The 18955-nt window shown below is 39.1% G+C and overlaps 1 protein-coding gene across 1 annotated transcript in view; it reads right to left on the bottom strand.

The window, feature by feature from the left end:
• Window positions 1-18955, bottom strand: part of TCERG1L (transcription elongation regulator 1 like) — a 321919-nt gene that overhangs the window by 81865 nt on the left and 221099 nt on the right. The window contains exons 6-7 of the mRNA XM_074284888.1: window positions 7168-7259; window positions 3503-3588 (exon numbers count right to left, since the gene is read on the bottom strand). Of these exons, the coding sequence (XP_074140989.1) occupies window positions 3503-3588; window positions 7168-7259 (178 nt within the window). The remainder of the gene's footprint in view (window positions 1-3502; window positions 3589-7167; window positions 7260-18955) is intronic.

The raw sequence follows: 18955 nt of genomic DNA on the forward strand, positions 1-18955 counted from the left end.
TGACTTGGAAAAAAAGATGTCCTAATTCTCAAAGTGGTAGATGACACAAACCTGGGGACTACATCTAGCACATTAGATGTCAGAGTCAAGAGCTAAAATGGTGTTAGCAGGTTAGAAGATTGGATTCCACCAAAGATGAAGTTCAAAGAGGTAAATGTCAAGTTTAACATCTGGGTTCAAGCAATCAATCTCACCACCACTAGAAGGGAAGCACAGGAGTTTATATGAAATCCCTTTGGGGATTTTAGTGAACTGCAAGCATGGTGTTCATCATATCAGGCCCATATGACTTAGAAGTTAAGAAAGTGGCTATGATCTGTATGAACTCAGCGGGAGTGGCCAGGACCAGCAAACCAATGGTACAATTCTCCTGGCCAGAAATTCTCTAGAGAATTGTGTTTATCTGGAATACACCTTTTAGGTAAGAAACTGATAAATTAATAGGAAGACAACTCCTTCTCTAAGGAGTGATCCTTAGGCCTCCTCCTCAGGCCTCCTCCTCAGGCCTTGTCTGAAGATATTTAGCCTGAAGAAGAGGAGACATAGTGAGGACTCAATGTCTTCCTTTGAGGATCTGAAAGTTTGTCATATTATTACTGGGGGACTACAAGTGTACTTTTGACTGAGAGGCAATGACTGGGACTACAGAAAGGAAAATTTGGGTTCAATATCAGGGTTCAAAGAAACAAACTTTCTAATAATTAGGTTTAACTGACGTGAACTTTCTTTGGCGTAATCTATTCTCTCTCTCTCTCTCTCTCTCTCTCTCTCTCTCTCTCTCTCTCTCTGTATATATATATATATATATATATATATATATATATATATATATATATATATATACGTATATATATATCTATATATATATACATATATATATATATCTGTCTCTCTTTCTCTGTCTCTTTCTCTCTCTCTCTGTCTCTTTCTCTCTCTCTTTGTCTGTCTGTCTCTGTCTCTCTGTCTCTTTCTCTCTCTGTCTCTCTCTGTCTCTCTCTTTCTCTCTCTGTCTCTCTCTCTTTCTCTCTCTCTGTCTCTCTCTCTCTCTCTGTCTCTCTCTCTCGATATATATATATACATATATATATATATCTATATATCTGTCTCTCTCTCTGTCTCTTTCTGTCTCTCTCTCTCTCTCTGTCTCTTTCTCTCTCTCTGTCTCAGTCTCTCTGTCTCTTTCTCTCTCTGTCTCTCTAGCTGTTTCTCTCTGTCTCTCTTTCTGTCTCTCTCTGTCTCTTTCTCTCTTCCTCTCTCTCTCTCTCTCTCTCTCTCTCTCTCTCTCTCTCTCTCTCTCTCTCTCTCTTCCATCTCTTCATCCTTGTCTACCTCCCTCTCTCTTTCCCCCTCCCAAAGTACAAATAAAAATTGTACATAAACTTGTCTGAAGTTCTGTAAAGTAGAATCAAGTCTATGTATGTGCTGGGATAAAGAGCAGATAAAAGATAGAAAGTTTTAATAGACAAACCATTGAAAGGGATAGAAAGACAAACAGGTAGATGATATAAAAAATTTAAACAGCCAAGACAGTCCCTGTCACTGAAGAACTTCCTTTGCCATTGGGAAAGACAAAACATAAAGGGGAGCAGAGGAGAAAGGAGGGAGGGAAAGTAGCACATGTGGTGCCATGGCACGGTGGTGTCTTAGAAATAACAAAGAGGTCAGATTTCAAAGAATCAAGGGTAAAATGTCCTTTGTGTATTCCCTGATATCCAGGGCAGAATCCTACCTTGTGATGGGAGGGGGACGCAGATGTTGAGTGGAAGGCCAGCAGGATGGTCCAGGTATGAAGGGGCAGGGAGGCTGGGATGTTGTGGGTGCAGTCAGCAGGATTTGACTTTAATCCTACCTCAGATACTAATGACTGTGATCTTAGGCAATTCACTTATCCACTACTAGGCTTAGTTTCCTTATCTGTTAAGGAGACTAAACATAGCACTTGCTTAATAGTATTATTGTAAGGATCAAAAAAGATAACAGAAAATGAAGTGTTTGGCAAACCCTGAAGCACTACATACACACTAGCCATGTCAGGGAAAGGGGGAAGCAACAAGCAGTTATATTGCCTACTTTGAGCTAAAGCTCTGCACTAAGTGCCTCACAAATAAATGGACAAGAAGTGATGTGGAAACGTGGATTCAAGCAAGACCAGGAGAAAGCTGGGAACCTGGCTTCCCAAGGGCAGAGGCCGGGGCTGTAAGGGCAGGGACTGAGGGGGATCCCAAGAGCACAAGAAGCAGGCAGAGGAAGGGAGAGGAGAGGGAGGTGGGCAGCCAGTCCACCCTGGCTATGGGATAACCCAGTTGTGAGCTTCCTGAGAGCAGACCCTGATGGATGATATTCTCGCTAAGCTTCCCAGGACCAAGCTCCTCCTGAGGATATCAGTTATTCTGCTGCAGAGGTTTTCTCCTGCAATCTGGGAATTGGCGTGATTTTGCTTCAGATTCTTAACTCAAACACGTGACTACTGATTTTTTAATGACTTCCCATCATCAGGCCAGATTGCCAGCCAAGCATCTCAGTGGTCCGTGTTTGGAAGGCTACGCTTGGAAGGAGGCTGTTGATTTTTTTTTTCCTGGAATGAGTTAAAATCTCTCTCTTTGGAAGACAGAATAAGCGAGAGAACAAATTGCTACCCCTCCTGACAGATAGCAATGTTACAAGAAAACGCCATTTCCTGGCCCTTTCAGTTACCTCTCACTTCCACTTCCCATATGACGAGATCCCTCTTTATGATGGACAGATTCACGCTCAGCATGCCTTCCAAAGACTCAAATTCTCCCCCAGACTTTCCACATAAATGGAACCACTGATAATATACATTGACTAGAGATAGGAAAAAGCTCTTCGGGGAGTCTCTTTGCTTAGACAACGTATTAACCCGATGCTAGTGATTACAGTTTTTGCTCGCTAAATTTGACACTCTTCCAGGTATGGCTGGGCTCTCATCTTTAGGCTTTCAAGTTAAATTTTCCATAATAATCTTTTTTTTCTAACTCTGACTCAGAGCTGCGCATTATAAAAGGCATCATTAAAATCCAGAGAATGTGGCTCCCCAAAGGAAGGTGCTCAGAGAACTCCATAACTAACATTCTGAAATTCCCCTAGGATCATGTGAAATATTTAATTGGTTATCCTTTAATTAAAATCCACCCAGTAAATCTTCCACAATCTCCACGGGACTACAGTTTCCTTTCAAGGACTGATGAGCCCACTTTTTATCTCAGACATGGCCTTCCATTGCATGTCTTGGACAAACTCCAGATTGGAAGAAGAATCCTCAGCTCTATGAGGCCAGAATGAGGATTGCAACCACAAATCGGTTTGCCTTTTCTATTACTTATCAGAAAACTGTAGAATTCTGTATTCTGTAGCTTCCTAAGGTTTCTCTAAAATCATGGGGCACTCCTGAAATTCCATTCTGCTTCCCTTCTCTAGGAGAAAAAACCACGACTGAGAAATGGGACAATTTATGGGTTTGTGGATTGTAGAGCATGCTTACCAAGGTGATCCTGGGACGGGAGTGGATGCCACAGGTTTATTGCCTCTGGGTGAGCTCTCATCTCCATGCATTAGTAGAGCAGGGTCCTTTACACAGAAAAAGAAGGATATTGGTGAAGAGGAGAAATTAACACAAACACAGGTGATGTTATGCCTGAAGAATAATGCCATGCTCTCCTAAAACAGGCTAAAGTAGCATCTATGGAATCATGGTACTCAGCCCAGTCACAGCAAATCGGAAAGCGTAATTCGTCAGGGCCGCCACAATCGTCCAGGGAGCAACACCTTCTAAATATTCCAGGCAAACATAATTTTTAAGTCATTGTCAGGAATTATCTGGATTGGCAGTGCAACGCTGGGAATGTCTCTCTGGAAATGGAGAAAGCCATTGCAAGCCTGGAATTCTCTGGGGATGTCTTAATGCTCTCAGAACAGAAAGGAACTTGGAATTCAGCCTCAGAAGGATATGGAGTTTGGTGGCCCGGGAAATGAAGTTGGCACTAGACACTCAGCCTTGAAGCAGCCAGGCTTCCGTAACACGAGTGGGCAAAGAATGGCGAGATGGCCCTGAAGTTACCTCCATGAGAAAAACAAAGTGCAGTTGCCACTTCAAAAGCAAATTGATCAAAGGCATAAAAAAGCCAAACAGAAAAACAGACCGAACCCACAATCTCAGTAGAGATGGACTCCATCAAGACAAGTGCATTCCCAACATCCACCTCCCTCCTGTCAGCCCTTCGGGAGAATCCTGAGAAGAAGGTGGATTTCCAGGAAACCTCTACAATGTGGCAAGCATAAGAAATGGGAAATACCAAAGGAAGGTCATGAAAAGGGGCTGCATCCCACCCAATCTTGGCTCTGAAAGGAACCATAAACAGATTAAAAGAAGTTATCCCTTATAGATCTCTTCATTTTAGTTCTAGACTACAGTAAAAGACTGTGTTACGATCAAGGGGCAAGCAGTGGAAGATCAAGGTCTTGTTCAAAATGTAAAGGAGTTTTTGACTTAGTATAAATGTAAACAGTAAATAATCTGGTATTGCCATCTACCTAGAAATTCCCTTTAGTCATAGAGATAGTTTTTTCATTAAAGTGTTTTATAAATGATACCTTAGGCCAGGGAACACAGAAGGTTCATAGAGTGCAATTTCCCCGTTTCATTTTAAAATATATTTAACTTTCTAGATATGATAAAATGAATGCCTTTCTATCCTGTGGGTGATTCAAGATTTTTAGATTTAAAAGAAAAATGTATTTAAATTTTCCTCAGACTTAAAAGAGTCAGAGTTCCTAAAATAGGAATCAAAGCAAAAACAACAAATAAAGAAATTAAAATATGGACATATTTTATTCTAATCTTAAAATGGAGGAATCTAAAATCATCCATGAAGAAAATGTTATTTTATAAAAAATGCAAAGGCCAATGAAGTTCTAAGGAAAGCAGCTGGTGACCTTGTGAATAGAGCAGCAGGCCTAGAATCAGGAAGACTTCAGCAGAAAACCAGCCACAGGCCTTCACCAGCCATGGAATCCTGGACCCATCACCTAACTTCTCTCTGCCTTAGTTTCCTTAACCATAAAATGGGGATTCACCAGCATCTACTTCCCAGGATTGTCATGAGGATCAGACATGACATATGGGATGCTATTTGTGCTAGCATTTAGTTCAGAGCCTGGCACAAACTAGAGGTGCTCCTCTGAAAAATGCTTATTCCTTCATCCATTCATCATGTGTCTCACAAGAAGGTACAAATGGTGCAAATGGCAGAGAGAGGAATCGGTGATTTCTTAAGACAGGCAGGAAGCACCGCTTGGCTTGGCATTTTGGTTGCCTGGGATTTTATGTGGTTTGGACATATTGGTAATAAAAGTGGTTAAACTTGTTATCAAAATACTGCTTCATTATGAAGTAATAAACGTCTTCCAGATACAATGAACAAGAAATTATTTATTAAAAGCAGGAGAAAGGTTATTTGCTTTAATGAACATGGGATGCAGGTACCGATGTTTATTCAACGCTTCTAGAGAAATCACCCATTAGATAGAAAGAGAAAAAGAAGGTGATTTGCCTTCACGTGTGTGATCAATGTCTTTCCTTTAACATCAACATTAATGAGCTAGAAGAGATAAAGTATGCAGTAATTATGGGCACAAATGATGTTAAATTGAGAATAGGTATGAATACAAGTGAGAATAGAAATATTCAGGAAATAGACTGAAAAGGGGAAAATACCAAAAAATCATGGGAATATTTTTAGGAAAAAATGACATCCTATTAGAAACAACTAGGAAGAGAAGTGACAGATAAGACACAATATCTCCTGTGTTTCAAACAGGATGATGAAAACATTTCCTTTGGATTGCACAGAGTGGGTAGAGCATTTTTTTTTCCTTAAAGAGAAGGAAAAAGAGTCTAATATCTTGTAAAATATTTGTAAATAAAGTGCAAATTCCATTCTAAGATCCTCTATTTACAAAAGGATTAATCAGCTGAGCAATCACCAAGAGGAAAAGGCCTTCTTTCCCCTTGTCTTTCTCTTCTCCCTCGCCTTCCCCTTTTTCTTCTCCTTGACAGTGGCCAAAATGGCCAACCGGTTGTCCACATACTTGTAAGACTGATCTTTTAAGAAGGGCCCAGTCTTGTGCTCAGAACTTACTCAATGCCTTCCCAAGAGGCTAAATCCACACAGAATTTGCTTACCACTCCCCTGGCTCCCAAGAAGCCAGCTTCTTCCCCAGGAAAAAAGCAATGGGTGCAACACTCAGAAAAGACTACTGGGAAGATGTGTGTCTACAGGTGAACCTTTTTAATAATTAGAGCTGCACTAAAGTGGAATGGCGACCTCACAGGGAGGCTGATCCTTTCTTCATGTGAATTGTAGAAAGTAGCTGAATGATGCAGTATCCTGAAATCAGGAAGACTTGAATTAAAATCCAGACTCAACCACTGCTGACTCTAAACAAGTCTTTTAATCGGTTTGCCTCAGCTTCCTCATCTGTACAATAGGGATAATAATAGCACCTACTCCCTTGTAAGATCAAAGTGACAATAACTGTAAAGTGCTTAGCACCGTGCCTGGCAGATAGTAAATGTTAAATAAATGGGAGAACAATAGTTCTATAATAATAGCGACCAGGAAAGAATCTTGTCTGGGTGTCAAATGGAAAAGATAGACGCCTAAACTAGGTGATTCTGAAATCTTCTTCCTGGGTGCTAAGGTTTATATGTGAAACTTGTACCAATCATGTTTGTTCTTCCATGTGCCTGAGGGGGATGGAGGGTGGGGGCACCAAATGCCAAGTGGTTACCTTTCCCTGCTTCTGTTGCACAGAACCCAAATGGAATTTGTGAGGTTCTTTGGTTGCCCACCTTATCTGTTTCCTATTCTCAATATTTTGGTGCAGATGACCCATCCTTGTTCTTTCCCCCTTATTATGTTTAATACCAGAATCCTTGCTCTGAAAAGGAGAGATTTTGTGCAAATGTTTTTGGCTTGCTGTTGTTATTATTATTTATTTATTAGATCATTCTGTCATTTAATCTATTTGTTTGTTTGTTCATTTATTTTGCCAAAATCAAAGAAGGAAACTTTAAATAGATGAAAGTTGCTGGTTCAAGATTGAAGGAATTCAACATCCCCAAATAAATAAAGACGTTCAACAAACCTTATCCTCGTGGTCTTGAGCTTGAAGCTGTCTCTCGGTGTGTAATATCAGTGTTGGGGGACAAGAGGATCTTCCAGGCTCTTTGCCTTTATCTGTAAAGGGACAACAATGTCATTACAAAGGGATAGGAAGTATTTGAATGATTGGATGAATTTTGTTTGTATCAACTCAAGGTCCCCAGAAACAAACCATACAAACCATGCTGCCTTCATTCAGGCCAGTACTCCTACTCTTCCCAGTCTAAAGCAGGGAACAACCCTGAGGATCTGAGAAGCGATCCTTTCCCTCAGCTTGCTTGCATTTTCCTCCAAACCCAGTCCCTTTTTCTTCCCTATCTTCCAAGTGCTTCCTTCGATCCATTTTTCCTAATTAAAACCCATACTTGTCTTTTTTTTTTTTTTTTATAATTTTTTATTATATATATATATATTTTTATAATATTATCCCTTGTATTCATTTTTCCAAATTATCCCCCCCTCCCTCTATTCCCTCCCCCCGATGACAGGCAATCCCATACATTTTACATGTGTTACAATATAGTCTAGGTACAATACATGTGTGTGAATACCATTTTCTTGTTACACAATAAACATTAGATTCCGAAGGTACATGCAACCTGGGCAGACAGATATTAGTGCTAACAATTTACATTCACTTCCCAGTGTTTCTTCTCTGAGTGTAGCTACCTCTGTCCATCATTGATCAACTGGAAGTGAGTTGGTTTTTCTTTTTTTTTTTTTTTTTTTTTTATTATATTTTTTATTATATATATATATATATATATATATATATATTATAATATTATCCCTTGTATTCATTTTTCCAATTTACCCCCCCTCCCTCTATTCCCTCCCCCCGACGACAGGCAATACCATACATTTTACATGTGTTACAATATAGTCTAGGTACAATACATGTGTGCGAATATCACTTTCTTGTTGCACAATAAACATTAGAATCCGAAGGTACATGCAACCTGGGCAGACAGATATTAGTGCTAACAATTTTCATTCCCCTCCCAGTGTTTCTTCTCTGGGTGCAGCTACCTCTGTCCATCATTGATCAACTGGAAGTGATTTGGATCTTCTTTATGTTGAAGATTTCCACTTCCATCAGAATACATCCTCATACAGCATTGTTGTTGAAGTGTACAGTGATCTTCTGGTTCTGCTCATTTCACTCAGCATCAGTTGATTTAAGTCTCTCCAACCCTCTCTGTATTCCTCCTGCTGGTCATTTCTTACAGAGCAATAATATTCCATAACCTTCATATACCACAATTTACCCAACCATTCTCCAACTGATGGACATCCATTCATCCTCCAGTTTCTAGCTACAACAAAAAGAGCTGCTACAAACATTTTGGCACATATATGTCTCTTTCCGCTCTTTAGTATTTCTTTGGGATATAATCCCAGTAGTAGCGCTGCTGGGTCAAAGGGTATGCACAGTTTGATAACTTTTGGGGCATAATTCCAGATTGCTCTCCAGAATGGCTGGATTCTTTCACAACTCCACCAGCAATGTATTAGTGTCCCAGTTTCCCCACATCCCCTCCAACATTTGTCATTATTTGTTCCTGTCATCTTAGCCAATCTGACAGGTGTGTAGTGGTATCTCAGAGTGGTCTTAATTTGCATTTCTCTGATCAGTAGTGATTTGGAACACTCTTTCATGTGAGTGGATATAGTTTCAATTTCTTCCTCTGAGAATTGTCTGTTCATATCCTTTGACCATTTATCAATTGGAGAATGGTTCGGTTTCTTATAAATTTGGGTCAGTTCTCTATATATTTTGGAAATGAGACCTTTGTCAGAACCTTTGTTTTTAAAAATATTTTCCCAATTTGTTATTTCCCTTCTAATCTTGTTTGCATTAGTATTATTTGTACAGAAACTTTTTAGTTTGATGTAATCAAAATCTTCTATTTTGTGATCAATAATGATCTCTAGTTCTCCTCTGGTCATAAATTCCTTCCTCCTCCACAAGTCTGAGAGGTAGATTATCCTCTGTTCCTCCAATCTATTTATTATCTCCCTCTTTATGCCTAAATCATGGACCCATTTTGATCTTATCTTGGTATATGGTGTTAAGTGTGGATCCATATCTAATTTCTGCCATACTAATTTCCAGTTTTCCCAACAGTTTTTTCCGAATAATGAATTTTTATCCCTAATGTTGGAATCTTTGAAAACCCATACTTGTCTTAATTCCATTCTGGCACACAGCAAGTACTTAATAAATGATATGTCGAACTACTAAATCAGATGTGATACAAAAAGCTACTTTAAAATTTTGGATTTTGTAATAAATGTTAAATGTTACCCACTTGAGAGGAAGCAGCATCAGATTTTCAGGTCAGTATTGGTTTTATTTCCTTTGATAAGAATGAGTATAGCATGATAGGAAGAGTAAGGACCTTATATTATTTAACCTTTCAAGGCTTCAGTGTCCTTATTTCAAACATGAAGAGATTCCTTATAACTTTGATGTGTTATAAATACATGTTTTAAAGACAAAATCATAGTTGTGCATTGGAAAAAATATTTTTTTACATTACAGGAAAAAAATTTTAGCTTCTGCAATTTAGTGGAAATGTAAGATCTGTTCATAGCAAAAGCCTCAGAGAGGATTCATCAACATGACAATGTTCCTTTCTAGGGACTCTACCTGCACGGCTCCAACACAGCATTAACTCATAACAGAGGAACAAGCCAGTGCGTACGTAAATTTCAGACCCTGGGCCGGCGCTAATGAGAGAAGGGTTCCCTGAAGATCCTGAATTGTAGCCATGTTTTCTATTCATTCCCTAAAGCAGAAAGGAACTCCAGCTAGATGGGGAAAAAGCCCAGAGGCTAGCTTGGGAGAAGTAAGATTTGAAGGAACACCTTTTATGTTTAAAACAACAAGAATGAAAATTTCCTCAAAAACTTGGTCATCTTCAACTGCACATTCATCTTAAACATTGTCAAGTGGTCTGCAGGCAGTGGCTACACTGACACCAATTATAGAGAATAAGAAGGGAAGGAGATTCTATGAAGAATATAAAATGAAAAATTTGGTGCATTCAATGAAAAAAAAACAGGCTTAGGAGAGAGTGGGAACTCTAGTAGAAATTGTGGCTCAGGCCCCTAAAAGAGAGGGGAAAAGGCTGTGCACGAGACAAAAATTAATACTTGTATAGAGCATGGCAACTTCTTTTCATAAGAAATTCAGGAGCTAAGTAGTAGGTATGGATCAGTAAATACATGCAAATTCATCCAGGCTACATCCTCTAGCTGGCCACACACCTAACTTCACTCGTAACCCAATTGTACCCTTGTGATTTCCCCTGTCCCCTGCCAAACTTCTACTTTTTATCTCCTGCTCTGGCCATAATGATCAAGACAATGCCATCCTAGCTTCTGGAATAGTCATAGAAAATAACTGTCCAATGGCTCCATTCATCAAACTCAAGAAAATGTCCCCTTCCCCTAAACACCGTTCCCTCTCTATATCTTTCTCTTGGGGGTAGAGCCTATACCACTTTTGCACGTGCAATCCTGGCACTTAGCATGGAGTTTAAAACACTCTCAATTCAGGGGGCAGCTAGGGGGCGCAGTGGATGGAGCGCCAGCCTTGAATTCAGGAGGACCCCAGTTCAAATCTGGTCTCAGACACTTAACACTTCCTAGCTGTGTGACCCTGGGCAAGTCACTTAACCCCAGCCTCAGGGGAAAAAAAAAAGTTAAAAAAAAAAACTATCAATTATAAATAGTGTATTTGTTTTATTTTATTCAATTTAATTATATAAATTTAGAATTTAATTCATTTATTCATTCATATACACACACAAGTGATTGTATTTTAAGACATGAAATTATTTGCTATCCTCGTGAGAAGACCTATTTCAATCATTTGTCTCTGCATAGTAAAGACAATGGCTAATTAAAGAAAGAATCAAAACCAATACCAAGATAGACTCCTGTTTCCCAAAATAAGAACATATCAGCACAAGTACTGACATGTTAAAAAAAAGGTTGACATTGGAAATGGAAAAGGGATGGAAGAACAGATATCAACCTTGATTACCTCCACTGCCTGAGACAGTTTAAGTGATATAAATCAATCATCATAAGATCAAAAATGTCTACAAACTGTCAAAAACTTGAAGTGTTCCATTTTCCATGGCAATCAAAGTGTTTAACAGAAAAACAAAACAAAACAAAACAATACTGGTTCTCAAACTGGTTCCAAAAATCATAAAGGAGGATATTCACACAAGAGCCATGAGTTGTAAAAAAAATAAGATTACATAAACCTAGACAAATGATCCAAGTAAGTAAAAACATATTAAGGATAGTTTATTATCTGACAGCCTAGATGATTAAATAAATTAATTGATTTCCTAGGAATCAACATAACATTTAATATGAGTTCCAAAATTCACCTTCACAAGTGAAAGATTGGTGAGTCTAAGTTAACCAGAAATTTACCCGATAAAATGTGGACTTTTAGCAGACCATAAACTCACTAAGTATCAAGTGTGCCATAGGGTAACCAAGCATTCTAATAGAATTTCAGGCTATATCAAAAGAAGTGTAATTTATAGAAATAAAGAACAATAAGTGCACTATCCTCAGTCTTGATCAGATAACATGTAGAATGTAGCATGCAGTTTAAGATGGCATTTTAGGAAGGGCATTAATAAATTGGAGAATAATTAGAAGAGGATTACTGTAGATTTGGGGAAATTATCATGAAGTCTTGGTATTTGAAGAGCTATGACACGGAAAGAATATCAGGCATTTGATTTGACCTTAAAGTACACCACTAGAAGCAATCATAGGCATTATAAGTAGAAATTAAGATAGATGGAGACAAAACAAAAACAATTCAAAATTATGAGAGGTTCCCAAACGTATGATGGGCCGTTTTCGGAGAGAGTGAGTTTTGCCAATGGTGTATGCAAAGAATACTTTTTCATTTTTCAGATATAACAAAAACTATTTTTAACTCTGGGGTAGACATGATGGATACTGTACTCTTGCCCAAATGGAATTTTATGATTCTGTAAAGGAATAGAACCACAAAACAGACAATGAGGAAAGCAAAAGTACAATAAAGATTTAGAGAACAAATTTTGTTTTTTTGTTTTGTTTGTTTATTTTTAATAACAATGGAACCACTATGTTTAATCTGGAATATCAGGGGTCATATAAGGAAGTAGAACTAACATGACAGTAAACTAATGAGAAGAAAAGTGGAACTTGGTCAGATGCAAACATTGGCACCTGTGGCCACTGGGGACACATAATATTTAGTGAAATGGCTGAAAGATCTGAGGACACCAAACAATGAGAAAAAGAAATCGCAGGAACTAGAACTTCCCCCTACTTAAGGCAATACAATACAAGAAAGCATTGATAACCAGCCATATAAAGCCTGTTCCTCAAGATCTACAAAGTCTTGGCGAGAATTAAACAAATCTCTGAAAAACATGTGATAAGGAGGCTTGTACAGAAGCTATGCTAGGGAAGAGCACATTGTGACCACCACAAATGACTCGGTGTAACGATCACAATTTAATTAAAAACAAAGCAGAGGGATTTTGTATATCAGAATGCAGCATCAGCCTCCCTTTAACAAGATGCAGCTTTTGTATATGACCAAATTTTATAACAGACCCTGGAAGATGGGACAACAAGGCTGACTGAGTCAAGACAATCCGATTAAAATATAAAGTGAGAAACACAACAGGGAGATGCTCACTTGCCAAAGATACCTGCTTTCATCCTGACGGCTGCTCTAGTGTGGAATCCAATAGAATGAAACATTTCCTATGTATAAACAAGTTCTCAGATATTCTTCCTCAAGGTGACATGAGAACAGCTGGATTCTGCTGAAGCCTCAGGCTGAACCACAGGAACTTTCACCTCCTGGAAAGCAAGAGGATTGGGGGTCTGGGTCTAGGAAGACTGAGGGAATTTTTGCTGATTAAGAACCTCAGACCCATTTGTGCTACTGAGATGTGGCCCTGAGCAGAAGGAACCAGCCCACTGGATAAGTGCAAAAGCAGAAGGTCAAGGAAACTGTACTCTCAGAAAGGAGGGAGTTCTGGGTTTGGGGTTCCTGGTAGAGGCGAGAGATGAAGTGAAGCCAGATGCACTAGCCCTGTCCCTACCTCCAGATTAGAGATGTTTACACTAACAATCCTCATTAACAAAAAAGCACAATCAAAATTGAAAAGAAAAGAAAAAGAAAAAGAAGAAGAAGAAGAAGAAGAAGAAGAAGAAGAAGAAGAAGAAGAAGAAGAAGAAGAAGAAGAAGAAGAAGAAGAAGAAGAAGAAGAAGAAGAAGAAGAAGAAGAAGAAGAAGAAGAAGAAGAAGAAGAAGAAGAAGAAGAAGAAGAAGAAGAAGAAGAAGAAGAAGAAGAAGAAGAAGAAGAAGAAGAAGAAGAAGAAGAAGAAGAAGAAGAAGAAGAAGAAGAAGAAGAAGAAGAAGAAGAAGAAGAAGAAGAAGAAGAAGAAGAAGAAGAAGAAGAAGAAGAAGAAGAAGAAGAAGAAGAAGAAGAAGAAGAAGAAGAAGAAGAAGAAGAAGAAGAAGAAGAAGAAGAAGAAGAAGAAGAAGAAGAAGAAGAAGAAGAAGAAGAAGAAGAAGAAGAAGAAGAAGAAGAAGAAGAAGAAGAAGAAGAAGAAGAAGAAGAAGAAGAAGAAGAAGAAGAAGAAGAAGAAGAAGAAGAAGAAGAACCCAACCATAGAAACTTACTATGGGATTAGGGAAAATCAGAAGTCATCTTCAGAAGAGAACAGTGAAACTGGGGAGTTAAAAAATCTTCTCTTCACCAAAGAGAAATGCTAAATAGCTACCTGTACAGAAAGAATTTATGGAAGAACATTAAAAAAAGACTTTAAGAACTTAAAAAACCCTTAAAAATTAAAAAAAATACTTAATAGGAAAAATATTTTAAAAACGTAACAACCATCCAAAAAACCAAGAAGATTGTAAAAAAGAAAGTTAATGAACTGGAAAATGAGATTGATCCTTAAAGAAGAAAACACTTCTTTGAAAATGAGAATTGGACAAAGGAATTCAGAGAAGCTATAAGAGATTGAGAAATAACAAAAGAAAATATAAAGAATGAAAAAAATGGAAGAAAATATGGAACATCTTTTAAAAAAATAAACAGATTTGAAGAACAGATCAAGAAGAGAAAACATAAGAATAATTGGATTACCTGAAAGATTGGCCACACACACATACTATAGAGAGTACAGCACACTCCAAAATTTAAGAAAAATAATGAGGGAGGGAATAGGATAAGATGGGATATAGTAAGGATTGTAGATTTTTGGTAGTGAGACAAAATATATAGATTAATGGGAAAGGCATAAAGAAGGGAAAGAGTAGCCTAGAATAATGTGGGGTCTAGAAGGGCATTTAGATTAATTGCAGTGAGATAAGGTTGGTAAGTTAATGAAAATGGGGTAAAGAGGGAAGGAAAGTATGGGAGGGGAATATAAGAAAGGGAGACTTGGATGGGGCAAGTTAAATAATAGCAAGGCAAGTTAAGGAGCAGAAATAAAATAACAAGAGTTAACAAGAATAGGAAATAAGAGATAGATGCGAACAGTATAACAAGATTCAGGAGTAGAATGTGTGTGTGTGTGTGTGTGTGTGTGTGTGTGTGTGTGTGTGTGTGTGTGTGTGTGTTTAATTGTAACCTGCATGGAGGTCGAAGGATGAAAGAAAAAAAAAATGAAAGTGTAAAGTAAAAAGTTCAGAGCAGAAAACAGAAGAATAATCTGGAAGATACAAAGAAAAGACAGCCATGAATATAATGTCTTCCATTATGATACATTTTTAGATGAATTTTTTTCCTATATTTTGAATGCTCTCTGATGTTCGACTGGGCACATGACAATATTTTGTTTGTTTGTTTTTAATTTCCTTTTCTGTGTTTTTTTTCCTTTATTTTGAATGTAGTTTTAAATATTTAACTTTTAAAAATATCTATATTCTATAGGCATCTACAAAAGACCACCTAGAATAATGGGTGTGAAGATGGTCACGGAGTTAGGAAAGGCTGAGTTCAAGGTGTTTGTCACACCTTGCTTTGTCACACACATGCTTCTGTGTGACTGAAAATCAATGTGTCCCCAATCTGGTTGTATGTATACACACACACACACACACACACATATGTGTGTGTGTGTGTGTGTATGTATGTATGTATCAGTTAACTGATAGCTCTCTGCAATAAATTATAGATTAATTGCTCCTTTCCATTAATAGGGAAGGGGAAGGTGTAGTCTGCTATAATAATGAATAAGAGAATTAGCCATAATTATGCCCCAATTACAAGACAAGAACTAGGAAGACAGTTTCCTGAGTTCAGATTTGGTCTTAAATACAGATTAGTTGTTCCAATCACCATGTTTGCCTCAGTTTCCTCATCTGTAAAATGATCGGGGAAGAATCGGGCAAAAATCTCTAGGATCTCTGCCAAGAAAACCTAAGTAGGCTCATGGAGAGTCAGACACGACTGAAATATGACTGAACAACAATACACAGCGGGCATTGCGCTTCCCAAATATCATCTCCTTTGATGTCAACAACAACCCTGGAGGCAGGCGCCATGATTATCTCCTTTTTTTCATTTGAGGATACTAAGCCGACATATTGAATAACAGGATCACACAGCTTATAACTATCTGAGGCTAGATTTGAACTCGGGTTCCAATGGCACTGGCTTCAGCACTTTGTCCCTTAAGAGACCTAGCTGCCCTCATTATCATCATAAAACAGAGCAGAGCCCTTATCTACATAAGTTGACCTGTTGACATAAATATGCACTTGTACTCACCCCCCCCCCCACTCTCTGTGAATTCCTGCTGGACATGGCAAAAGTCTATGGCATCTGCTGAACTGTTTCATTAATAGACACTCTTCATTAGGGCCTGTGGATTATGCAGCCATTGCTGAGGTATATGGATAACCAAAGCAGCCTGGGTCTTTTCTGCTCCAGCCTGTGTCACAGGAAGGGTATTGCTGCTTCCAGCCCCTCCTAGCCCTTGCTTGCTTATAGTCTCTTTGCTTTGCACTCGCTTTCAAGCTCAGATAATGTTATCATAAAAGAATCCCTGGAGGAGAAATGGGGAATATTTTATGAAAGTGAAAAATCAACAACTTGGGAGCTGTCAATGCAAAAGGACTAAGCCGCGCAAGCCTGGTACATAAAACGCCCCCCGCTAAGAGCCGACAGGACGCTAATATGTTCTCTGTGAGATTTATCCATTGATCAATCCCAGAGACCCAATGCGAAGGGCCTCCAGATGGCTCCCTGCCCATCTGCCTCATGATCACACCCAGAGAACTAGAAAAGAGTGGAAAGGTCACCCAGAAATTTGATTGGGGAGCTGGAAGCTTGCTCAAGAAAATAGACTCGTCAGTTAGTCAACAAGTATTTATTTTATGCCCACAAAACACTACTGCCAGACAGGAGATTCATTCAGAGGGAAGGAGTGAAGGAAAGCTACCTTTAGAGCAACGTCAGCGGTTCAGGCTGGGGACAGTGAGGCGCTTTGATATGGGGAGGGGGGGGAGGACAGGGGACAGTTATTTCAAGGGAGGACTTACTGCTTATATTTACAAGAATCTAAACATGGAAAGGTTCAGTGATGTGGCACAGTGGGTACGGGCACCATAGTGCACAGAGCTCTGGACTTGAGGTCAGGAAGAAGCATCCCTGGGACACTTCCAGCTGTGTGACCCTGGACAGGTCTGTCTCAGTTTCTCATCCATAAAATGAGCTGGAGAATGAAATGGCAAATATACCAGTGTCTTTGCTACAAAAACTCTTAATGGAGTCATAGAGACACAGACAAAATTGAAATGAATAACTGGAAAAAATGTAAGAAACAAAGTAGAAGGGACAGGAAAAACAAAAGAAAACAAATTTTAAAATAACAACAATAAAAAAGATGACCGATCTGTTTTGAACTTGTCATTCAAGTACAAAATTCCCACATTAAATGTTTCCCTCCACGTGACAATCCCTTACAAAGAGTTTTCTTTTGAGCAATATAAGAGTGATGGGGATCCATAGTTCTCCTCCATTTCCATGCTTCCATTCCTTTGCCCGTACATAACTGCATTGATTCTCTTAATTATTCAGGGCAAAGTAAGTAGCACATGAAGTCCCAGGTTCTAGAACTGAAAGGAGCTTTGGAGACCATCTAGATTTACAGAACACATTAAGGTTCTCAAAGTCTTGAGATCTTTTACCGCTTTTGAGCTCCACAGCCTTCTTGTGATTAGGATACTCCTTGTTCACATGAGGAAACTGAGGCACAGATCCATTTTCTTGACCACACAGCTCTCATGTGGCAGAAATGGGTTCTGAACCAGTATCTCTCTTAACCTTTGCATAAAAGGAAACAAAGTGGGAGTGAAGAATTGATTTCTAGAGAAACTGGCAAAATGCCCAAGGGTTCTGAACTTTGGGAGTAGATAGCAGGAAAAAAGATAAAAGGCTCCTTCCATGGTTCCTCTGAGGCAGCATTCTGATAAATATCAATCATATCATGACTATGGATGGCTCCTATGAGTCTGAAGCAAAAAGCTGGCTTCTCAAGCCCCCAGCCTGGAGCCTGAGAATCTGACAGACACTACTCAAAGTTTAAGTGGGCCAGACTCCATGATGGCACCCTCATTCTGCTCTTCAGGCTGCGGATGACCTGGATTGATTCTCCCCGACTGGGAGAAGGCTGTCTTTTTCTGCAAGACGGGGCATTCAAAGACTCTTCTCATTCCTCTCTCCCAACTTCTGACTTGATTATAAATCCAGACACGATAGGACAGACCCTTCTGAAGTCAACACCTGCCGCAAAGAGTGCTTGGAGTGTTCATCAGAGAATGCAATGAGGGCTGATCGCTGTCCAGCACTTGGGCAAATGTTAGCAGAGATATCGTGTGTAAGAGATACAAGCTGATGAATAGACCAGCTATGTCTCCTTCTTGCGCCTCAATATTAAGCCTGTACTAAGCTGGATCATCAGAAGGCTAGGAAGTAGACTGGCTTCTCTCTGCTCCCTGCAGAAATGCCTTCATGGACCTTCGATTAAATGTTACACTTTCAGCACGATTTAATGTTACGCTTTCAGCACTTACAGAAGGTCGATAGAAGAAACATCCATTGAAGGAGAACTCCCGCTGCTTTCTTAAAGTAGTACTTGAAAACATGGTCCATTATGTTCACCCACGCCCATTAGAAAAAGAGCTGTATAATAAATCCCTTTGGGAATTCTGGAGCTAGGAAATGATTCTCCCTAGACTAGGTTAGGACAACTATGTAAGTCACCCTCCCGCATCCAATTCAATCCAAGAAACAAGAATGAATACCCATGATCATCAGGCACTAAGAATACAAAGACAAAAGGGACAGCAGACTCCAACTTCAAGGAGCTTACATCCTGCTGGGAAGAGGAGCGACTCGTGCTTCTCTCTTCACGTTGGCAATCTGAGAGCTAAGACTGACCTTCCATTTCCATCTTCTCTTTCTACTTGCTTGCACATCTCAAGCCAGACTCCATTACGTCCCCTACTGGGCATCTTCTTCCTCAACCCCCCTTTCTCTGCCCCACTTCTCAGTGTATTGCCTTCTCCCTAGATGGTAAAGTTCTTGAGCTATCTTTTTGTTCATATTTCTATCTCTCGAATATGATAAGCACATAAATCTTTATTGACCGACTGAATAAAAGAATGACATAGAAAAAATTAATCCGGATTCCTTGTCCAAACATTGCCC

This window comes from Sminthopsis crassicaudata, chromosome 2, assembly GCF_048593235.1.
Source record: "Sminthopsis crassicaudata isolate SCR6 chromosome 2, ASM4859323v1, whole genome shotgun sequence".
Classification (NCBI taxonomy): Eukaryota; Metazoa; Chordata; class Mammalia; order Dasyuromorphia; family Dasyuridae; genus Sminthopsis; species Sminthopsis crassicaudata.